Raw genomic sequence first — 20,100 nt, forward strand, 5'->3', positions numbered from 1 at the left:
CATTGGAGTTGTGAAACAGCAGTTCCTCTGCCTCTGTGTTATTTCAAGTTTAATTCAAATTCAATGCATTTACTTCAATGGGATTAAGTATATTGTTCAAACAAAATATTATTTGGATAATCACTTAGCATATTGGTCTTATTCCCTTTATTCTAACATTAAAGGACACGTAAATCAAATGTGTATATTTTAGGAATTCAGTACTGAAAAACTGTTACTGGTACATGATGAAATAGAATGGAGAGAGCTGAAAATCATTGCATGAAATTCCTGAACCACAGGGAAACTGGTCATGCATAATGAGTGAGTGTAAACATTGAATATAGCTTTAATTGGATTATCTATTCCAGTTATTGTTTATCCACCTGACAACAGAACTCAGAATCACTAGTTTGTGAAAATAAAAAAACAGAGATGCAGGAAATTGAAAATTAAAAAGTGCTGGAAATTCTCAGTGTTTCAGTTTGCATCTGTGAGAAGAAGAACTTGATGTAGGATATTTGACATGAAGGATTAATTCCATTTCTCTTGCCACTGATGTGGTCTGACCTGAGTACTTCCAGCATTTTTTGTTTTTAGTATAAGTTGATGAATTGGAAGTGGGAAGAGATGGATTGTACAGGAATTCCCTCAAGTATGGTACCAAATTTTTAGTACTGAGCATGGGATTATCTGAAAAGGTTGCATTCTGGAGCATGACACTGTGGGATAGGCCAGTGGCCCTGCAGTGTAGAAAATGAGGGTTACCTGTTTTTTGGGATCTGAATGTCATTGACAAAGCTGACAATTACAACCCATTCCATGTTGCCTTGTGAGCCAGTTACTTGAACTGCTGCAGTCCAGGTGCAAGTGTTTCCAAACAATTGTGTAGGGAGTACTAGGATTTAGACCTAATGGCAATGAAGGGCAGGTGGTCTGGATAGTGTAGTATTTCCATCTGCCTGATGTCTTCCTTGGTGTCAAGGTTGTGAGTTTGGGTGGTGCTGACAGAGCGTTAATACTTTGGTACTGCAGCTGCCGTATAGGCAGATTGTATGAAATGAATAGTTAGGGTGGTAGATGGAATGCCAATCAAGCAGCCTGCTTTATCATAGATGGAGTTAAGCATGAGAGGTGTTGAAACTATTTATCTAGGCATGTGACTTTTGTAGTTGCTGCCAAGTTTTTGGTGTGTTAGGAATGAATCATTTGCTACAGGATACCCAGCCTCTGACATGCTCATGTAGCCACAATAGTTATGGGGCTGATCCAGTTGAGTTTCTAGTTAATGGCGACTCCCCAGTTGTCATTTGGGATTGGCAAGGGGAAAGCTAGAATACTTGGGCATGACAATGGCATTGAAAATGTTCATTGCCTGCTCCTTCTGTAACAGAAATGTCAATTTGCCATTTATCAATCGATGCCTGAATGTTGCCTAGGTCATATTGTATGTAAATCTGGCCTGATTTATTTCTGATGCGTTGCAAGTGGAATTGCTTGTTGCAACTTTTGGCAGATGTTGCCACCATCTGACCTTGCAATGGAAAGCGTGTCTTTGTTGAGGAAGTTGAACATTGTTGAATGGAGACAGTGTGTTGCGTTGATTGACCTCAATAACCACAATTATCTTTTAGCAAAATACAACTCAATTTTGAGTGATCTCCCTGACAGCCAATGACTTTAGTTATATCAGGACACCTTGTTGTTAGGGCAGTCACTCTCCCATGTTTTACATTAAGGATGTAAGGGAAGGAAAAAACCTTCAGAAGTTGGATATGGAATATTAGCCATTATCTGGAAAGGTTGGGATGCTGCTAGGGAGGGAGAATTACAAAGCAGGATCTTAAACCTTGTAATCTTTCTAAATTCTAGTGCCTAATGAGTGAAGGAACAATAAAATAAGACAAGTTATGTGTGGTTGAGATATGTTGCATGAAGGAGGGCTTTTATTTCAAATTCTGGGGCAGGAAGGATCTGTAAAAGGTGGATATCCTGGACCTTGAACTGGCTGGAAGAATATTCCCATTGCTATAGCAGAGGGCTTAACCTTATTTTGTAGTGGAGTAGACATCAGCATGAAACTTGAAGAAACAAGGACTAAAGGGATGAGAAGGTGTGTGAGCACAGTATAGTTTAGAAACAGTCACGACACCATGGAAATGTCAGGTAGGCTTTGAATATAGTACATACATACTTTCCCAGGGTACCTAAAATTTAATGGACTGCAACCCAATAAAATATAGGGTTCAGAGGCGGAGGCTGTCAATAGAATGCACCTGACTATGCCAATGACATAGAACAGTAGCATTTCTCAGTAACACTGGGTATGCCAATATGAACATGGAGATCCCAATCCTGCTCACTGAGTTTTATTGGATGTTATCTGGCCATTCATCACTGGACATACTGGGGAATCTGTACTCTGTAGATTGAAAGAGTACAGAGAAAAATGAGGATGTTGCTGGGACTGGTGGACCTGAGTTATAAGGAAAGGTTGAATAGGTTAGAACTATTCCCTTGAACATAGGAGATTTAGGGGAGATTTGATAGAGGTGTGCAAAATTATGAGGGCTATAGAGTAAAGGAAAGCAGGCTTTTTCCACAGAGGTTGGGTGAGACTACAACTAGTGGTCATGGATTAAGGGTGGAAGGTGAAATGTTTAAGGCATACATGAAGGGAAGCATCTTCATTTAGAGAGTGATATGAGTGTGGAACAAGCTGCCAGTGCAACTACTGGATGCAATTTCAACACTTAAAAGAAGTTTGGATAGGTACATGAACGATGAGGGTAAGAAGCGCTATGGTCCCAGTGCAGGTTGTTGGGACTAGGCAGATTAATGCATGAAGTTTGAATAGTGCATGCTTGGCCTTGTCAGTATTCTGAAACACAGGTGACAACTCACTGGTGCTCTGATGGATTTATTGAAGTCATAGAATTGTATACTACAGCAGCAGGCCCTTTAGATCACAACATGCATGTTGACCTTTTTGCCCATCTACTGTAATTCCATTGCACATAGTACATCTGTGTCTTGTTTACCTAAGTGTCTGTCTGATGTCTCAAACATAGTGATTGTATCTAATTCCACCATTTCCTCTGGCAGCAAGTTCCAGATATCAAACGTGGTGTAAAAATAAACTTACCTCTCAGATCCCTTTTACAACTTCTTCCTCTTATCTAAAACCTTTACCCTTTCAAGTCATCCATATCTTCCTTCACTCCAGGAAATATAAGTTTAACCTATTCAATCTCTCCTCCTATCCAGGTAACATCCTGGTAAATCTCTCCTGTACTCTCCAGTGTAATCACAACCTTCTATGATGTGGCAACTAGCAATGCACAGAGTACAAGTGCAGTCTAAACCAATGTTTTGTAAGATTGCAACGTAACATCCCAACTCATATTCTATGCCCTGCCCAATGAAGGCAAACATGCCATGTGTCTTCTTCACCACCCTATCTGCTATTACATTCATTATTTTCCTGAATAATTGATGCGTTATTAAATTGAATCACTATAGGAACAAATGCTGATCTAATTTGTGAGCCATTATATTTTTGCTTAATTTTAAATGAATGAAGGCTCATCATCCATTATAATATAATATTAAAAGGTTACATCAGTACGAGAGTTCTAACCAATTTGCCTTCCACCCCATCAGAGATCTACCCTTTAATTCTTCTCTAATCCTGTACTTAAAACTAGTTACAGCTCTAAACATTTCCTAGATGTAATGCAAGATCATCAGACTAGAATATTAACTGTTTGTTTCTGCTCGCATGATGCCTGAGTCATGAAATCTATCCAACTTCAAAAATTTATTTCAGTCCAAATGTTGTTCCTCATACAACAGCTGTTTTTCGCTGGACCCCTGCACTGACACACTTTTGAATTGTTACAGGGCATTGCACGGAGTGGAGAGGTAAACTGCATTAATTAGTTTCCTTTTTCCATGAAAAATGACAATTAAACTCTAGTAAATCAATAGATATTTACTAAAATACCTTCTAACCATTGTAATTGCTTCATTACAAACATTACTGAAGGAACTTGGTCTCTTCTCTGCAAAGAAGCATTTTAAATATACATTAGAGTTTTAAGAATTTCATCTTGTACCTGTTACCACACACCTTAAAGAATTTTTTGCTTAAGATACAGGGTTTCATTGAGAATGATCAGTAGTTCTTCCTCTGGTGCCTATATTCTTCAGGTTTAGCAAGAAATACTGATCCCAGTGCAAAATAATGCAACAGGAAAGAAAGTTTTACATTCTATTCAGCATTAAGATAAGACAATTCATAATGCTAAGTATTTACATGGCATGAGTAGCATCTGCAAGACGTATGAAAATATTTAATCTATAATTCTTAGTAAAATCAATTTAAATATTACAATTTAAATTAACTTCTTAGAATATTGCAACAAGCTTACAGCTGCTGTTCATATCCATATCAAAGTGTAAATAGCTTGTATCTTGAACTGTGATGATCTACTTGATTCCAAGTTAACAAATAATCCTATCAGTTATCAAATAGAGAAAAAAAAATTGAATAAGATGTTCTGAACTAGCTCAGGATGATGGTCCTTGAGACAAATTCTCAAATTAAAAACTCCCAATTCAGGCTAATCAATAGCTCTGTTGGTAATAGCTATCTATGGCCACCATATTTAGTTGCCCAATCAGTCCTTCCATGTACTGGATGAATAGGTGGTGGATACGCCAGGCGTTCAGCAGTATTTATTTTGGCTGGATTGTAGTTGGAGCCTGGGTGTTGGAACTGGGTTGGTTTGGTTTTCCATACATCAAGATCTTTGAGAAAAAAATAGATTGTTAATACTTAAGATCATAAAACCAGAAAATACAAGCAAAATTAGGCTATTTGACCCATTAGGTCTGCTCACCTGAACCCCAATCGAAGATTTATCAACCAAAGCTTTAAATACACCCAACAACTTGGCATCCACAGCCATTTCTGGCAATAAATTCTACAGATTTACTACTCTTCAATTTCAGTTCTAAAAGATGTCTCTTTAATCTGAGGCTGTGCCCTTGGATACTTGACTTTACAACTAATGGAAATATCCTCTCCCCATCCACTCTATACCAGCCTTTCCATTTAGGTTTTATATAATGATGACTAACAAAGTGCAAGTCTTGAAATGTGTAAAAGTGGACCTTATAAACCAGTTAGGATCTAGATCTGTGGGAAAGTGTGTCACACAGCACACCTTTCAGTGGACAGCATTTGAAAACCGGGATCTTCCACCCTAGTGCCAGAGCTTGTGCGGGCACAGCAGGGTGCCCCATATTAATCTTAGTTTTTCACTGCCAGGTGGGTCTAAACTGTCAGTGGCCATGTTAGCTCCTGCTGCTCTGGTGGACTCAGACTGGGGGTGCCTGCTGAGCTTGCTCTGGATTAAGCCTGGTTCAAGTATTGCAGTTCCCATTCAAGGAATTGGGATCTGCTACAGGGACTAGGACTGAGTAGCTTTTTTGGAAACTATTTAAAGTTTTGAAGTTTTAATCTGATTTAAAATATGTGCATTATTTTTGCACTTCAAACTTAAACATAAGAACATGGTTTCTTAAAGCTTTCTAAATGCCCCAAATGTAACAGATTGCTTGTGAATTTCAGTCCATCGGGAAGACCAACGGACTGCTGGAGGTCTATGACTAGTGGGATCTCAGCTACTTGTGATATTTGGATGAAAATGTGCATAGGTGGGTTATTAAGTTCACAGATGATAAAAGTCAGTGCTGTTATAAATAGTGTGGAAGATTGCCAAAGGATTTAGTGGGATAATAGATCGCTGGCAAATAGGGGTGGAGAAATGGCAGATGGAATTGAATCTGGCCATTTGAGAGGGTGGGCTAATTCTAACCTTTCCATCACTGCATCACTGTCATTTTAAAATCTTCTTTTCCCTTTCCCCATTTTGAGACCAATTGAGACCAATTTGTCATAGTAGAAAAATATTTCACTGCTTGCACTCTTATAAATTTCTATAATTTCAAAAGCATTATTTCTTCCACAATCTTTGTTGATTGTTTAATAAGCCCTCAAATTTATTCTGGCTTGAAAAATAAACTTCTACTATGTACATGATGGTGGAAGATGGAGGACAGAAATAGGTACTTACTGCTAGAAGGTCCACCAAAAGCAAATTGAACTCTCTGCCCTGCTGATCCCACTTCCTTTTTGAAAAAGGATGGAATATAACTGCCAGTTGTTGTATTGTCTGGACCAAACAGTCCTAGATTCCCTGTAACAACAAAATATAAACTTGTATTGATTTATATTTACATTGAACTACAGTTCATTCTGTAGTTTTAATATTAAGTGATGTTAAATCTTGTTCCAATCTCATGTAACAGTACAGTGAATTCACAATACAGCAACATTATATCTGCTGTTTAATTAACATATATATATATATATGTTCACAAGGCAAATAATAAATAAGCAGTAATCAAACAGCATAAAACTGCAAATCAAATAAAGATAAAAATGCTGAAAATAATCAGATCAGGCAGCATCTGTGGAGAAAGAAAATGCAGAGTTAACATTTACATCCAGTGACCTTTCAGCAGAATTAGCTCTGGTAAAAGATCATCGACCAAAAAGGTTAGTAGTTTCTCTTTGCACTGATGTTGTCCGATTTGCTAATTCAATGGTAATTTAAAATAAAGGAACAAGATAACTATTTGAAGAGAAAAAAATCTCCCAAATAATTTTGTGCTGTATTATTCTACGATTTCCCAATATGGAATCAATTTACAATCCTACTGTCCTACTTACCTGCATTAATTCTACCAACAGAAGTTCCCCCTCCAATAACTCCCAGTGCTTTGCTATGCTCTTTATTGCCTCCTACCACTGATGTGTTCTTAAAATGTATCCCTGAAAAAAAAGTTGAGAAATTCAACTCAGTATAATGTGGTCTACATTTGTAAAATTCTGATAATAGTATTCCGACTGAAACGCTTTAAGCAATCATGTTGGAGCTGATCATAAAAATACATGATAGATTTAGTTTGTGGAGATTATCACACCATTGTATAGATTTCTCTAGTTTTATTTGGAGAGTGGGGTAGATGCATTTTAGCAGCATGTTGAGTTTGTTATTAGCTATTTCAAGTCATTTCTCTGATATCAGAGCAAGTGATTTTATTTTCAAATCCCGTATCTTGCTGACTCACCATTTATAACCAACTCCCCGGCATTCTCATAAAGGCGTGTGTGCATGCACACACCACAAATATATCCCAGGACTCAAACCTCTTATCTACATGCTTCACATTGTCTCACACTTACTACTACTGCAAATTTCACACACACACACATGTGCTGTCATTCACAATGGTAACATCTTCCAACAAACTGGACAAGAGTCAATGAAGCTTTTTATTCTTTCCTGTAAGAAAAGCTGTTCCACAACAACAAGGAATTACAAAGAGCTGGACGAGGGCAATTTATCTGTCCGTTTTTACATGCTTGGAGTGCTGGAATCTTAGAAAGGCAATAGTTACTGACAGTTTGCAGTGATTTATATGGCTCTTTGTAGATCTTATCCAGATCCTCACATTAACTTCTGCATCTGTCCTCAGTTCTGCCCAAGTGAAACTGCACAGAATTCCTGTATGCACTACATTTTTCCTCTGCTGTCTCATCAGAATCCAATTCTCAACTCCTTTTCAGCAGGAGTACAAGAAATACATAACCATATAACAATTACAGCATGGAAACAGGCCATCTCGGCCCTTCTAGTCTATGCCGAACTCTTACTCTCACCTAGTGCCATCGACCTGCACTCAGCCCATTCCTTTCCTGTCCATATATCTATCCAATTTAACTTTAAATGACATCAAACCTGCCTCAACCACTTCTGCTGGAAGCTCGTTCCACACAGCTACCACTCTGAGTAAAGAAGTTCCCCCTCATGTTACCCTAAACTTTTGCCCTTTAACTCTCAACTCATGTCCTCTTGTTTGAATCTCCCCCACTCTCAATGGAAAAAGCCTATCCACGTCAACTCTATCTATCCCCCTCATAATTTTAAATACCTCTATCAAGTACCCCCTCAACCTTCTACGTTCCAAAAATAAAGACCCAACTTGTTCAACTTTTCTCTGTAACTTAGGTGATGAAACCCAGGCAACATTCTAGTACATCTTCTCTGTATTCTCTCAATTTTGTTGACATCTTTCCTATAATTCGGTGACCAAAACTGTACACAGTACCCCAAATTTGGCCTCACCAATGCCTTGTACAACTGCAGCATTACATCCCAACTCCTATACTCAATGCTCTGATTAATAAAGGCCAGCATACCAAAAGCTTTCTTCACCACCCTTTCCACATGAGATTCCACCTTCTGGGAACTATGCAGCATTATTCCTAGATCCCTCTGTTCTACAGCATTCTTCAATGCCCTACTATTTACCATGTATGTCCTATCTTGATTAGTCCTACCAAACTGTAGCACCTCTAATTTATCAGCATTAAACTCCATCTGCTATCTTTCAGCCCACTCTTTTAACTGGCCTAAACCTCTCTGCAAGCTTTGAAAACCTACTTCATTATTCACAACTCCACCTATCTTAGTATCATCTGCATACTTACTCATCCAATTTACCACCCCATCATCCAGATCATTAATAGATATGACAAGCAACATTGGACCCAGTACAGATCCCCTGAGGCACACCACTAGTCACCAGCCTCCAATCTTCCATTTCCCTTTTTATTTCTTTGGAACATTATTTAATCAGCCTAGTTCTCACTCATGTTAGCAATCTGTCATGTGTCATAGGTTCATTACTCCTGCTTTATTTCGCTCTGTATCTTTATTGCATCTAATAATAATTACAAAGCTAAGAATATTGCACAGGTTTAGTGTAAAGTGCTCAAGTTGCCCTTCCCCTGGAACCTAACTACGTTTGTAAATACCAGTGAAGGGCAGACTGCAAATTTATTAATATTGAAATCTCAAAATCCCAAAGGGAGTTCCTGACACTTTTTCACAAAATTGAAGCTAATACAATTGTAAAGTAGTGGCAGGAACAGAGAAACCTGGGCTTGAGCACACACAAACCTTTTAAGCTAGCAGGTTGAGGAAAGTAACAAAAGCAAATACACCATCATCAGCTTTAGAAAGGGACCCAAGGAAGTCATATAAAACCTCTATTAAAAAGTTTGGCCACTACATGATAACAGGACATGACAGCCAAGGTGCGATCGAAGAGATTCAGAATTGCCTTGGGAATGCAGGATTTCGGTTAGATGGAAAATTGGAGAAGTTAACACATAAAGAATAATCACAGGGTATGGTGAAGGATGTTTTGAAAGAAGATTTCTAAGTCAGCAGGATCTAATCACAAGGTTTGTGAGAAACAGGATAAAGGGAGCATTGGTTTATTTACATTTTTACACATTTGAATTATTAAAAAAAAATTTAAACTTAAAATATTTTAATAGTTGTAATAATTATTAATCTATTTTAAATGTTTATTAATGCAGAGAAGTTGGTGGAAGGGTGAAGAACTAAAGGAGAGATTGAAAGTGAGTGGCAAAAGAAGCAGAAGGATAAACATTTCCATGCAGTGAGTAATCAAGATCCAGCACACACTGCTGTCTGAAAGGAGATAGAAACATATTCAATCATCTCCTTCATCCTGCTTCCCTGATGGTTCAGCACTACCCAACATGAGAATCTAATTTATTCAATTTCCCAGTTAACCAATTTCCCCCGGGATCAATAAAGTATGACTATGACTATTCAATGTTACCACCAACAATGAATCTCCCACTTTTAGCGTCTGAGGAGATGGGGTTGAGAGGGTGGTTGTGACAAGACTAATACAGGGGCTACCAGAGCAGAGGCTGAGGATTCTGCATCAGGGGACCTGACTCCACCTTACTTTTCCATCATTTGCAAGTAATAGGTCAAGAATGAGTTGAAGAACTCTCCAGCAACACACAGCATTCCTCATGACTAACATCCCATCCATTACCAGCATACCATAATACAGGATGTACCCAAGGAGTTATATAAAATATTTGTTAAACAGCCATATCAAGGGCATGACATCTAATTCTGGCTCAACAAGGGCATTGCATCTAATTCTGGTTTAAAGATTGCTGCACCATAAGATATGAAGGAAGAAAAGGATGCAGAAAAGATTTAGAATGGTCCTGGGGGAGGCAGCTCTTTGGTTAAATGGACTAGCACACTATAGTTGCAGTGTATTCCAACTACACAATGGTGGGGCATCTATCACTATGCTCTTTAAATACATGTCCTGTATTGTCTAGCACACACAAAAGGAAAGGTACGTCGCCTCCAAAGTTTCTCCGGTTAGCGGATGATTTCCCTCCACGCCTCTCTGACATAGTGGGGAACCGCGTACGAGGCAAGTTACAGCAGTGGTCTGCAGCACACATGAAAATGATTCTATTTGCAGTCCTAACTCCAATTTACAGTACATCCTTACTTAGATCTGCATCCTGGTAGAAGTATACATTCCACCTCAGGCCAATGACAAGCTGGCACTGGAGGAACTCAAACCCATAATCAGCAGGCACGAAACTACACACATTGATGCTTTCTCTATCATTGCAAGAGGTTTTAACCAGGATAGCTTTAAGAAATGTCTGAACAACCACCACCAATAGATCACCTGTGGAAGCAGAGAAGCCAACACTATCGACCACTATTATACCAGCATCAAAAAAGCTTACTGTGCCATCCCATGCCACATTTTGGAAAATACGATCATTTGGCTGTAGTTCTACTCCCAGTGTATAGGCAGGAACTAAAGTCTGCAGTATCAGTGGGGACAAAGAAATTGTGGTCAACAGAGGCAGAGGAGCACTTTGAGTTGATAGACTTTACAATATTCACGGATTAATCTTTGAGTCTGAATGAATATGTCACATTTGGCACCAGCTTGATCAAGACCAATATGAACTTGGAGCAGAATTAGTCCATTTGGCTCATCCAGTCTGTTCCCCATTTCATCATGGTTGATCCATTTCCCTCTCAACTCCATTCTCTTGCTTTCTCCCTGCAAACTTTCGTGTCCTGACTAATCAACCTCCACCTTAAATACACCCGCTGACCTGGCTTCCACAGTGGCCTGTGGCAACAAATTCCAAATTCACCACCCTCTGACTAGAGGAATTCCTTCTCATCTCTGTTCTAAATGGATATCCCTCTATTCTGAAACTGTGCCCACTGGTCCTAGGCTCCCCCACCATAGGAAACATCGCCTCCACATCTACTCTATCCAGTCCTTTCAATACTTAATGGGTTTCAATGAGATCCCCACTCATTCTTCTAAACTCCAGTGAGTACAGCCCAGAGCCATCGATTGTTCCTCATATGATAAGCCTTTAATTCCCAGAATCATTCTTGTGAACCTCCTCTGAACCCTCTCCAGTGTCAGTACATCTATTCTTAAATAAAGGGCCCAAAACTGCTCATAATACTCCAAGTGAGGCCTGACCAATGCCTTATAATCTAGTCCTCTCAAAATGAATGCTAACAATGCATTTGCCCTCTTCACCACTGACTCAACCTGCAAATTAAGCTTTAGGGATTCTGTACGAGGACTCCCAAGTCTGGACCTCTGTGGATGAGCATATGCCTTTGAGAACATACCAGACATACCCAAACCAAAAACCGTGGATGAACCAGATTTGCAGGCTGCTGAGGGTTCGATCTATGGCATGTAAACTCAGTGATCTGGAACTATACAAGAAGTCCATGTATGACCTATGGAAGTCTATTTTAAGGGGGAGAAAACAATTCCAATTGAGGTTAGAGACAGAATTGGATGCTCCAACTCTGGCAGGGTTTGCAGGCTATTGCTTCCTACAAAGCGAAGCCTAACATCGTGAATGGCTGTGACGCTTCATTCCCAGATGAGCTCAACACCTTTTATGCATGTTTTGAAAGGAAGAATAAAACGACACCTCTGCAGCATCTGGTAGCCCTGTGATTTCTGTCTCAGAAGCCAATGTCAGAACACCTTTCAAGAGGATGAACCCTTGCAAGGCTTCAGGCTCCTATGGTGTAGCTGGTTGGACTCTGAAAACGCGTGCCAACCAATTGGCAGGAATATTCAAGGACGTCTTCAACCTCTCACTACTGCAGTTGGAGGTTCCCACCTGCTTCAAAAGGGTGGCTTTCATACCAGTGTGCAAGAAGAGCAGGGTGAGCTGCCTCAATGACTATTACCCAGTGGCACTCATATCTACTGTGATTAAGTGTTTTGAGATATTGGTCATGGCTAGAATCAATTCCTGCTTCAGCAAGGACCTGGACCCACTGAAATTTGCTTATCACCACAGTACAGCAGATGCAATCTCACTGGCTGTCCACTCTGCCTTGGATCACCTGGACAATGGCAATACCTACATCAGGCTGCTGTTTATTGATTGCAACTTAGTGTTCAACACAATCATACCCTCAGTCTAATCAACAAGCTCCAAACCTTGGGCCTCTGTGCCTTCCTTTGGTAACTGGATCCTTGAGTTCCTCTCCGGGAGACCACAGTCTGTGCGGATTGGAAATAACATTCCCTCCTTACTGATGATCAACACTGGTGCATCTTAAGGATGTGTTCTTAGCCCATTGCTCTACTCTCGCTATACCTACAGTTAAGTGGCTGGGCACAGCTCAAATGCCATTTATAAATTTGCCATCAACACAACTATAGTTGGCAGAATTTCAGAAGGTGACGAGGAAGCGTACAGGAGTGAGATAGATCAGCTAGTTGAATCGTGTCGCAGTAACAACCTTGCGCTCAATGTCAGTAAGACCAAGGAATTGATTGTGGACTTTAGAAATAGAAATCAAGGGAACACACACCAGTCCTCATCAAGGGATCAGAAATGGAAAGGCTGAGCAGTTTCAAGTTCCTGGGTATCAACATCTCTGAGAATCCACCTTGGGCTCAACATATTGATATAATAACAAAGAAGGCACAACAGCAGCTATATTTCATTAGGACTTTGAGGAGAACTGGTATGTCACCTAAGACACTGTAAATTTCTAAAGATGCACTGTGGAGAGCATTCTAACTGGCTGCATCACTGTCTGGTATGCAGGGGCCATTGCACAGGATTGGAAACAGCTGCAGAAAGTTGTAAACTCTACCAGCACCATCATGAGCACTAGCCTTCCCAGCACCGAGGACAACTTCAAAAGTCGATGCAAGTATCCGTCATTAAGGACAACCATCAACTAGGAAATGCCCTCTTCTCATTGCTACCATCAAGGTGGTGGTACAGGAGCCTGAAGACACACACTCAATGTTTCAGAAACAACTTCTTCCTTGTATAATTGGATCCTGGATTTCCTCACTTGCAGACCCCAATCAGTTCGGATTGACAAAAACATCTCCTCCACAATCTCTATCAGCACAGGAGCACCACAGGGATGTGTGCTTAGCCCCCTGTTCTGCTCGCTTTACACTTATAACTATATGGTGAAGTACAGCTCCAATACCATATAAAAGTTTGCTGATGACACCACTGTGTTGTGGGTGGTGATTGAAAATTTGGCTGAGTGGTGTAGTAACAACTTCTCACCCAATGTCAATAAGACCAAAGAACTGATTGTAGACTTCAGGATGGGGAAACCATAGGTCCATGAGCCAGTACTCATTGGAAGATCAGAGGTGGAGAGGGTCACTATCTCAGAGGACCTGTCCTGGACCCATCATATAAATACAATTGCAAAGAAAGCATGACAGCACTTCTGCTTCCTCACAAGTCTGCGGAGATTCGGCACGTCATCAAAAACCTTGGCGAACTTCTGTAGACGTATGGTAGAAAGTGTGCTGACTGGCTGCATAATAACCTGGTATGGAAACACCAATGTCTTTGAGTGGAAAATTCCACAAAAAGTAGTGAATTCAGCCCAGTACATCACAGGTGAAGCCCTCTCAACCATTGAGCACATCTATATGAAACATTGTCATAGGAAAGCAGCATCCGTCATCAAAGATCCTCACCTCCCAAGCCATGCTCTTCTCTCATCAGGTAGAAAGTACAAGTGCCTCAGGAGTCGAACCATCAGGTTTAAGAACAGTTACTACCCCTCAGCCGTCAGGCTCTTGAACAAGGGAATAACTACACCCAGTCTATTTCTGGTGTTCCCACAACTGATGGTCTCACTTTAAGGGACTCTTTATCTTGTGATTTCAGGCTCATTAATTATTGCTATTGATTCATTTTGCATTTGTATGGTTTGTTGTCATTGATCTTGTTTACAGTTACTGTTCTATAGATTTGCTCAGCATGCCCACAGGAAAAAGAATCTCAGCTTTGTATGTGGTGACATGTATGTACTCTGATTATAAATTTTACTTTGGACTTTTCTTCCCCTCTGCCAAGAGATTTACGTATAGACAATGAACCCATGAACATTATTACCTCAGTATTTTTATTGCTCTCTTTTTGCATGACTTATTTAATTTTCAAATATATACTTATTATTGTAACGTATAGTTTTTATTACTATGTATTGCAATGGACTGCTGCCACAAAATAACTAATTTCATGACATACGCTAGTGATATTAAACCTGATTCTGATTCAATATTGTTTCTCTGATGGACAGTAACATTTCAAAAAGTGGCTCAACATTGCCCTCTGATGGGCAATTTGGGATGGATATTAATGCTGGTCTCCCTGTAGCACTCACATGGGATTCTCCAGGAGGCGCTCATGGAGTGAGGTCACTTCTTGGGTTTGCTCCATTACCATTTCACTTTATATCCATGAGCACCTCTACTTAATCTATTTTTATCTACACTAAAAGACTCGTACAATAGAATTTTTTTTTCTTTTTTCTTTTTTGTAAGTTTGGATTCTGTATTTTGAAGATATGAGTAAAGAAGCAAGTACAAGACCTAAACTTTGAGACCCTAAATCTGTAAAAGACGCCGATGGCAACGGGAAAAAGGCACCTGATCCGAAACAACCTGAATTAACCTATGATATAATGTTGAATCTGTTCCGTGAACAATCGGAAGAAATACACTGAAGTGTTAGAGAAGAGATTAAGTCAATTACGGATTCTGTTAATTTTCTTGACCACGAAGTTAAACGGCAACAAAACAAAATTACCGAATTGGAGGAGGAAGCGTGGAAGAGAGATCAAAAAATTGAGAGCTTGGAACTAAAAGTTTCTTCAACAGATAAACAGCTAGAGAGTCTTAAATCCAAGATTATTGATCTTGAAAATCGATCCAGAAGACAGAAATTACGTATAATTGGTCTCCCTGAGGATGTCAAGAAAGGAGACCCTAGAGTATTCTTTTCTGAACTTTTAAAGGCTGCGTTCAGCTCTGAATTCCTGGATGATCCTCCATTGCCCGATTGTGCTCATCGTATTTTATGTCGAAAACCAGATTCTCAATCTAAACCGAGACCAATAATTATCCGATTTCATTATGTTCATGTCAAAGAGCAACTCATTCGAGTTGCTCGACAGCAGGGAATGATTAAATTTTAAGATGATCAGTTCCGATTGTTTGAGGATTTCAGTCCTGAAGTGATGAGGGCATGACTGGCTTTCAAACCTTTGATGTCAGAATGTTACCAAAAAGGTCTCAAACCAGCATTATTGTACCCTGCTCATCTAAGAATTTCTCCTCCGAACAGCCAGCGATGTTTCCTTAATTCCATAAGTGCTGCTCGAAGTTTCTTGAAGGAACTTCAATCAGATGCCACGGTCTAACGACTCTTGTAATAATTGGTTTCGATTTTTTTGTCTTTTCTCAAACCCTGTAATTCATTTATGAAGGTTGACCTTTATAAGTTTAAGATTTCTGGTTTTGATTGGTAGCATTGGTATGTTTCATATTTTACCTAAATTCTCCTTTATTGGCGGATTCATTCTTTTTTCTTTCCTTTCATTTCATTAATTTATAAATACATGATTTCTGAAACAGTTATCATCAGTTAGATCTTAAATCTTTTATTGTATGAGGGGGAATATCATGTTTTTTTTCCTTTGTATAACCATGATGGCGTTTTGTCTTCTTCCCATAAAACCTTTTTTTTTTACTGTGCCATCTTTTGGATTCCTCTTCCCATAATACTTTTCTTTTTCCTGATGACCCTTTTTTCATTTAACTGTTTTCCCTTACAAATATTCAATATTTAATAATATGTATTGGTGTCTCTTTTCTATTATTATTTCAGAAACTATAATACGAAGGTATTTTATTGTATCTGTTAAATTTTTGTTTTTTTTGTTGTTATAGTGTAGTTTTTCTTTTGTTTTGGACTTTAGGTGGTCTTCTTACCAACATATATTTTGTGAGCTGCCTTCTGGAGAAATGGGGGTAGATTTAGTGTTAGTTAGCTTTCTGGGCTTTTCTTGGCTTAGATCTGGGTTTTTCTGGGTGGTGGGTGGGGGGGACTTTTACTAATAGTTTGTTTTTCAATTGGGCTAATTCAGAACTACAAAAATGTCTGCAGTGTCGTAACTTCCGTTTCCTTTCTAAATGTTGGTTCCTCTTCCGATTTCATGAGTTTACACTCTGGTTAACTCTTTACATACCAAAAGGTTGATTCTTGGTAAATATGGCTCAGAGGATTAATTTTGTTTCTTGGAATACCAATGGATTAAACCATCCGATTAAAAGAAAAAAGATTTTTTAAAGTATTCCAAAGAATATATGGTGGCATCCGTTAGTCTTGCGAGACCATGGATCTGCGCCTGGAAAGTCTTGCTTCAGTCTGTGTTAGAGCAGCATCTGTGGTGGCTGTAGAGTCCCATACGGGAGTGACAGTCTCGGCTGCAGCGACTGCACTTGAAGGCACTGTCCTCCAGTGTTGTCTTGGTGCTGTTTTTCCGACCAGTGTGCTTTTCTTCAGCAGCAAGCCTCAGCTGCTCTTCTCCTCTTTTTAGACATCTGTGTAGTTCCAGCCTCCAGTGAGAGTGATCACTTGTGCTGTCCTCCCACCTCTTGACGTTCATTTTCAGTGACATCATGTCTCTCTTGCAAATGTCTTTGAAACGAAGATGGGGCCGTCCTTGTGCTCTCCTGCTGAATGAATGCTCATATTATTTTTGCACAAGAAACTCATGTGAGGAAAGAGGATAATCAGTGCTTTTTTAAGTTTTGGAAGGACTAACAGTATCACTCAAACTCCAAAGCTGAAGTGAAAGGAGTTCAATTTTTATAGATTCCTCAATTGCATTTGTGCATCAGGATACTTTTTCTGACCCGAATGGTAGATTCTTGTTAATTACCAGTTTACTTTTCAATAAAAAAGTTGTTATGGTTAATGTTCATGCCCCAAATGTGGATTACCCTGAATTTTTTAAGCAATTATTTACCTCCTTTCCTAATTTAAGTGATTATATGTTGATAATGGGTGGTGATTTTAATTGTTGTTTAAATCCCTCAATGGATAAATCTATATCTACTCAGGCTTTACCGAACAAGTCGGCTACTCTTATCAACTCGTTTCTGATTGATTCGGGAATCTCAGAGATCTGGAGATTCCTAAATCCTAAGGATAAAGAATTTTCATTTTTCTCACATGTATATCATACTTATTCTAGGATTGACTAATTTTTTTATAGACTCTCGTTTAATTCCATTCATGATTGATTGTAACTATGACATTATTGCCATTTCTGATCATGCACCATTGAATCCCTCTATCAAGTTAATGGACATATCTTCTAATACTAGGCAATGGCGTTTTAATTCTAATTTGCTTCAAGATTTGGATTTTGTAAAATTTATTAAGGGTCAGATTGATTTTTTTTAACTAATGCTACAGATGAAATTTCCAGTGGGATTATATGGGGCACTTTTAAAGCATATGTCCATGGTCAGATTATTTCCTACTCTGCTGGATTGAAAAAACGTATTAAGAATGAAATACTTGTGTTGATCGATAAGATCAAAGACATTGATAAAAAATATGCCACTGCTCCTAATGAGGAGCTTTACAAACAGAGAGTTGAACTTCAAATGAAGCATAGTTTACCTTTAACATCGTCAACTGAAAACCAACTAATGAAAACAAGAAATGAATTTTATATACACAGTGATAAATCTGGTAAATTATTAGCTAATCAATTAAAAACAGCTTCGGTTAAACATCAAGTTATTAAGATTTGTAAACCTGATGATACTTTGACAGTTGATCATGATGAGATAAATAAACCTTTTCAAGAATTTTATACATCTTTATATCAGTCAGAATTCCTTCATGATCCCAATGAGATGTATACTTTTTAAGGAAATTGAACTTTCCAAAATTGACGCCCGAAGAACGTTTAAAATTAGAAACACTTATTACGGATGAAGAAATAAAGGGTGCTATTTCTTCAATGAATTCTGGCAAATCACCTGGTCCAGATGGCTATACAGTAGAATTTTTAAAGTCTTCCTCTTCTATTCCTTCCCCTCGGTTGTGCAGAGTTTTTAAAGATGCAATTAGTATAGGTAAACTACCACAATCATTTTATGGAGCCTCTATTTCTCCAATTTAAAAAAAAGGATCCTACTGAATGTGCATCATATAGACCGATATCCTTATTGAATGTAGATTCTAAGATTTTTTCTAAAATATTAGCATCCAGGTTAGAAAAGGTATTACCTCAAATTATTTCTGTGGATCAAACTGGATTTATTAAAAATCGTTATTCATCTTTCAATATTAGGAGATTAATGAATATTTATACTCCTTCACTTAGAACTCCAGAATATATCATTTCATTAGATGCTGAGAAAGCCTTTGACAGAGTTGAATGGCCATATTTATTCAGCATGCTTGAGAAGTTTAATTTCAGTCCAATATTTATATCCTGGATTAAATTGATATACTCCTTTAGCTTCGGTTTTTACTAATAATCAAAGATCTCACTTTTATTGATTATTTCGTGGTACTAGGCAGGGTTGTCCTTTAAGTCCTTTATTATTTGATATCGCTTTAGAACCTTTAGCAATTGCTATCCGAGATTCAGCAAATATTTTTGGTAGTATTCGTGGGAACGAGATACATATACGCAGATGAGTTATTAGTATATATTTCTGACCCAGAGAAATCCATTCTTGCAATTTTATCTTTGTTGGCTAAGTTTAGTAAATTTTCTGGCTATAAATTGAATCTTAATAAGAGTGAACTTTTTCACTTACCATGTAGATCAGTTACTGATTATTTATTTAGGAGTAAAAATCACCAAGAAGCACAAGGATTTATTACTGTAAAGGCTAATTTTCTACCTTTATTTGATCAGATTAAATGTTTGTTTACTAAATGGTCACCAATGTCTTTGTCAAGATGTTTATTTTACCTAAGCATCTGTATTTATTTCAAGCATTGCCAATTTTTATCCCAAAATCCTTTTTTGATAACGTTGATTCAAAAATTTCTTTATACATATGGCAGAATAAAAATCCTAGACTAGGTAAGAGATACTTACAGAAGCCCAAAAAGGAGGGCGGGTTAGCATTGCCGAACTTTAGATTTTATTATTGGGCAATTAATATTTGTTATTTAAAATTCTGGACATGGAATTTGGACATAGTTTCAAGTTCACAATGGGTTAATCTTGAATGTAAATCTGTTTCAGGGTTTTCATTGGGCTCTATTTTAGGGACCCCACTCCCCTTTGATTTTTCTAAATTGGATAAACAAATGGATAACTCAACAGTTAAATATACTCTTCGAATATGGTTTCAGTTTCACAAATTTTTTGGATTGAATCAATTTACTTTAGCAAGCCCTATTCTATCCAATTTTCTTTTTCAACCCTCTTTTTTGGACTAAGCCTATCTAGTCTGGAAAACAAAAGGTATAATACGATTTTCTGATTTATTTTTGGATAATTGTTTCATGTCTTTTGAACAATTATCTAATAAATATAATTTACCTAGATCCCATTTCTTTAGATATTTACAGATTAGAAACTTTTTCAATATTGTTCTTATTACCTTTCTGATGTCATATTTAACAGATATAATAGAAAAATTTTAGATTTAAATCCTTTTCAGAAAGGTTCAACAGCAATTATTTATAATATGATTATGAAGATAAATCCAGATGTACTGAATACAATTAAGAATGACTGGGAA

The 20,100-nt window shown here is 38.2% G+C and overlaps 1 protein-coding gene across 4 annotated transcripts in view; it reads right to left on the minus strand.

Annotated features, from left to right (window-relative positions):
• Window positions 1-3,684: 3,684 nt before the first annotated feature.
• The window catches only part of mak (male germ cell-associated kinase), a 114,394-nt gene continuing 97,978 nt past the window's right edge, over window positions 3,685-20,100 (minus strand). For all 4 annotated transcript variants that reach the window (XM_072283077.1, XM_072283076.1, XM_072283075.1 and 1 more), the window contains 3 exons: window positions 6,782-6,883; window positions 6,123-6,245; window positions 3,685-4,791 (listed from right to left, as the gene is read on the minus strand). In XM_072283077.1, coding sequence (XP_072139178.1) covers window positions 4,631-4,791; window positions 6,123-6,245; window positions 6,782-6,883 — 386 coding nt within the window. In that variant the 3' untranslated portion in view covers window positions 3,685-4,630. The remainder of the gene's footprint in view (window positions 4,792-6,122; window positions 6,246-6,781; window positions 6,884-20,100) is intronic.

The sequence above is a fragment of the Mobula birostris genome, chromosome 19 (genome assembly GCF_030028105.1).
Source record: "Mobula birostris isolate sMobBir1 chromosome 19, sMobBir1.hap1, whole genome shotgun sequence".
NCBI lineage: Eukaryota > Metazoa > Chordata > Chondrichthyes > Myliobatiformes > Myliobatidae > Mobula > Mobula birostris.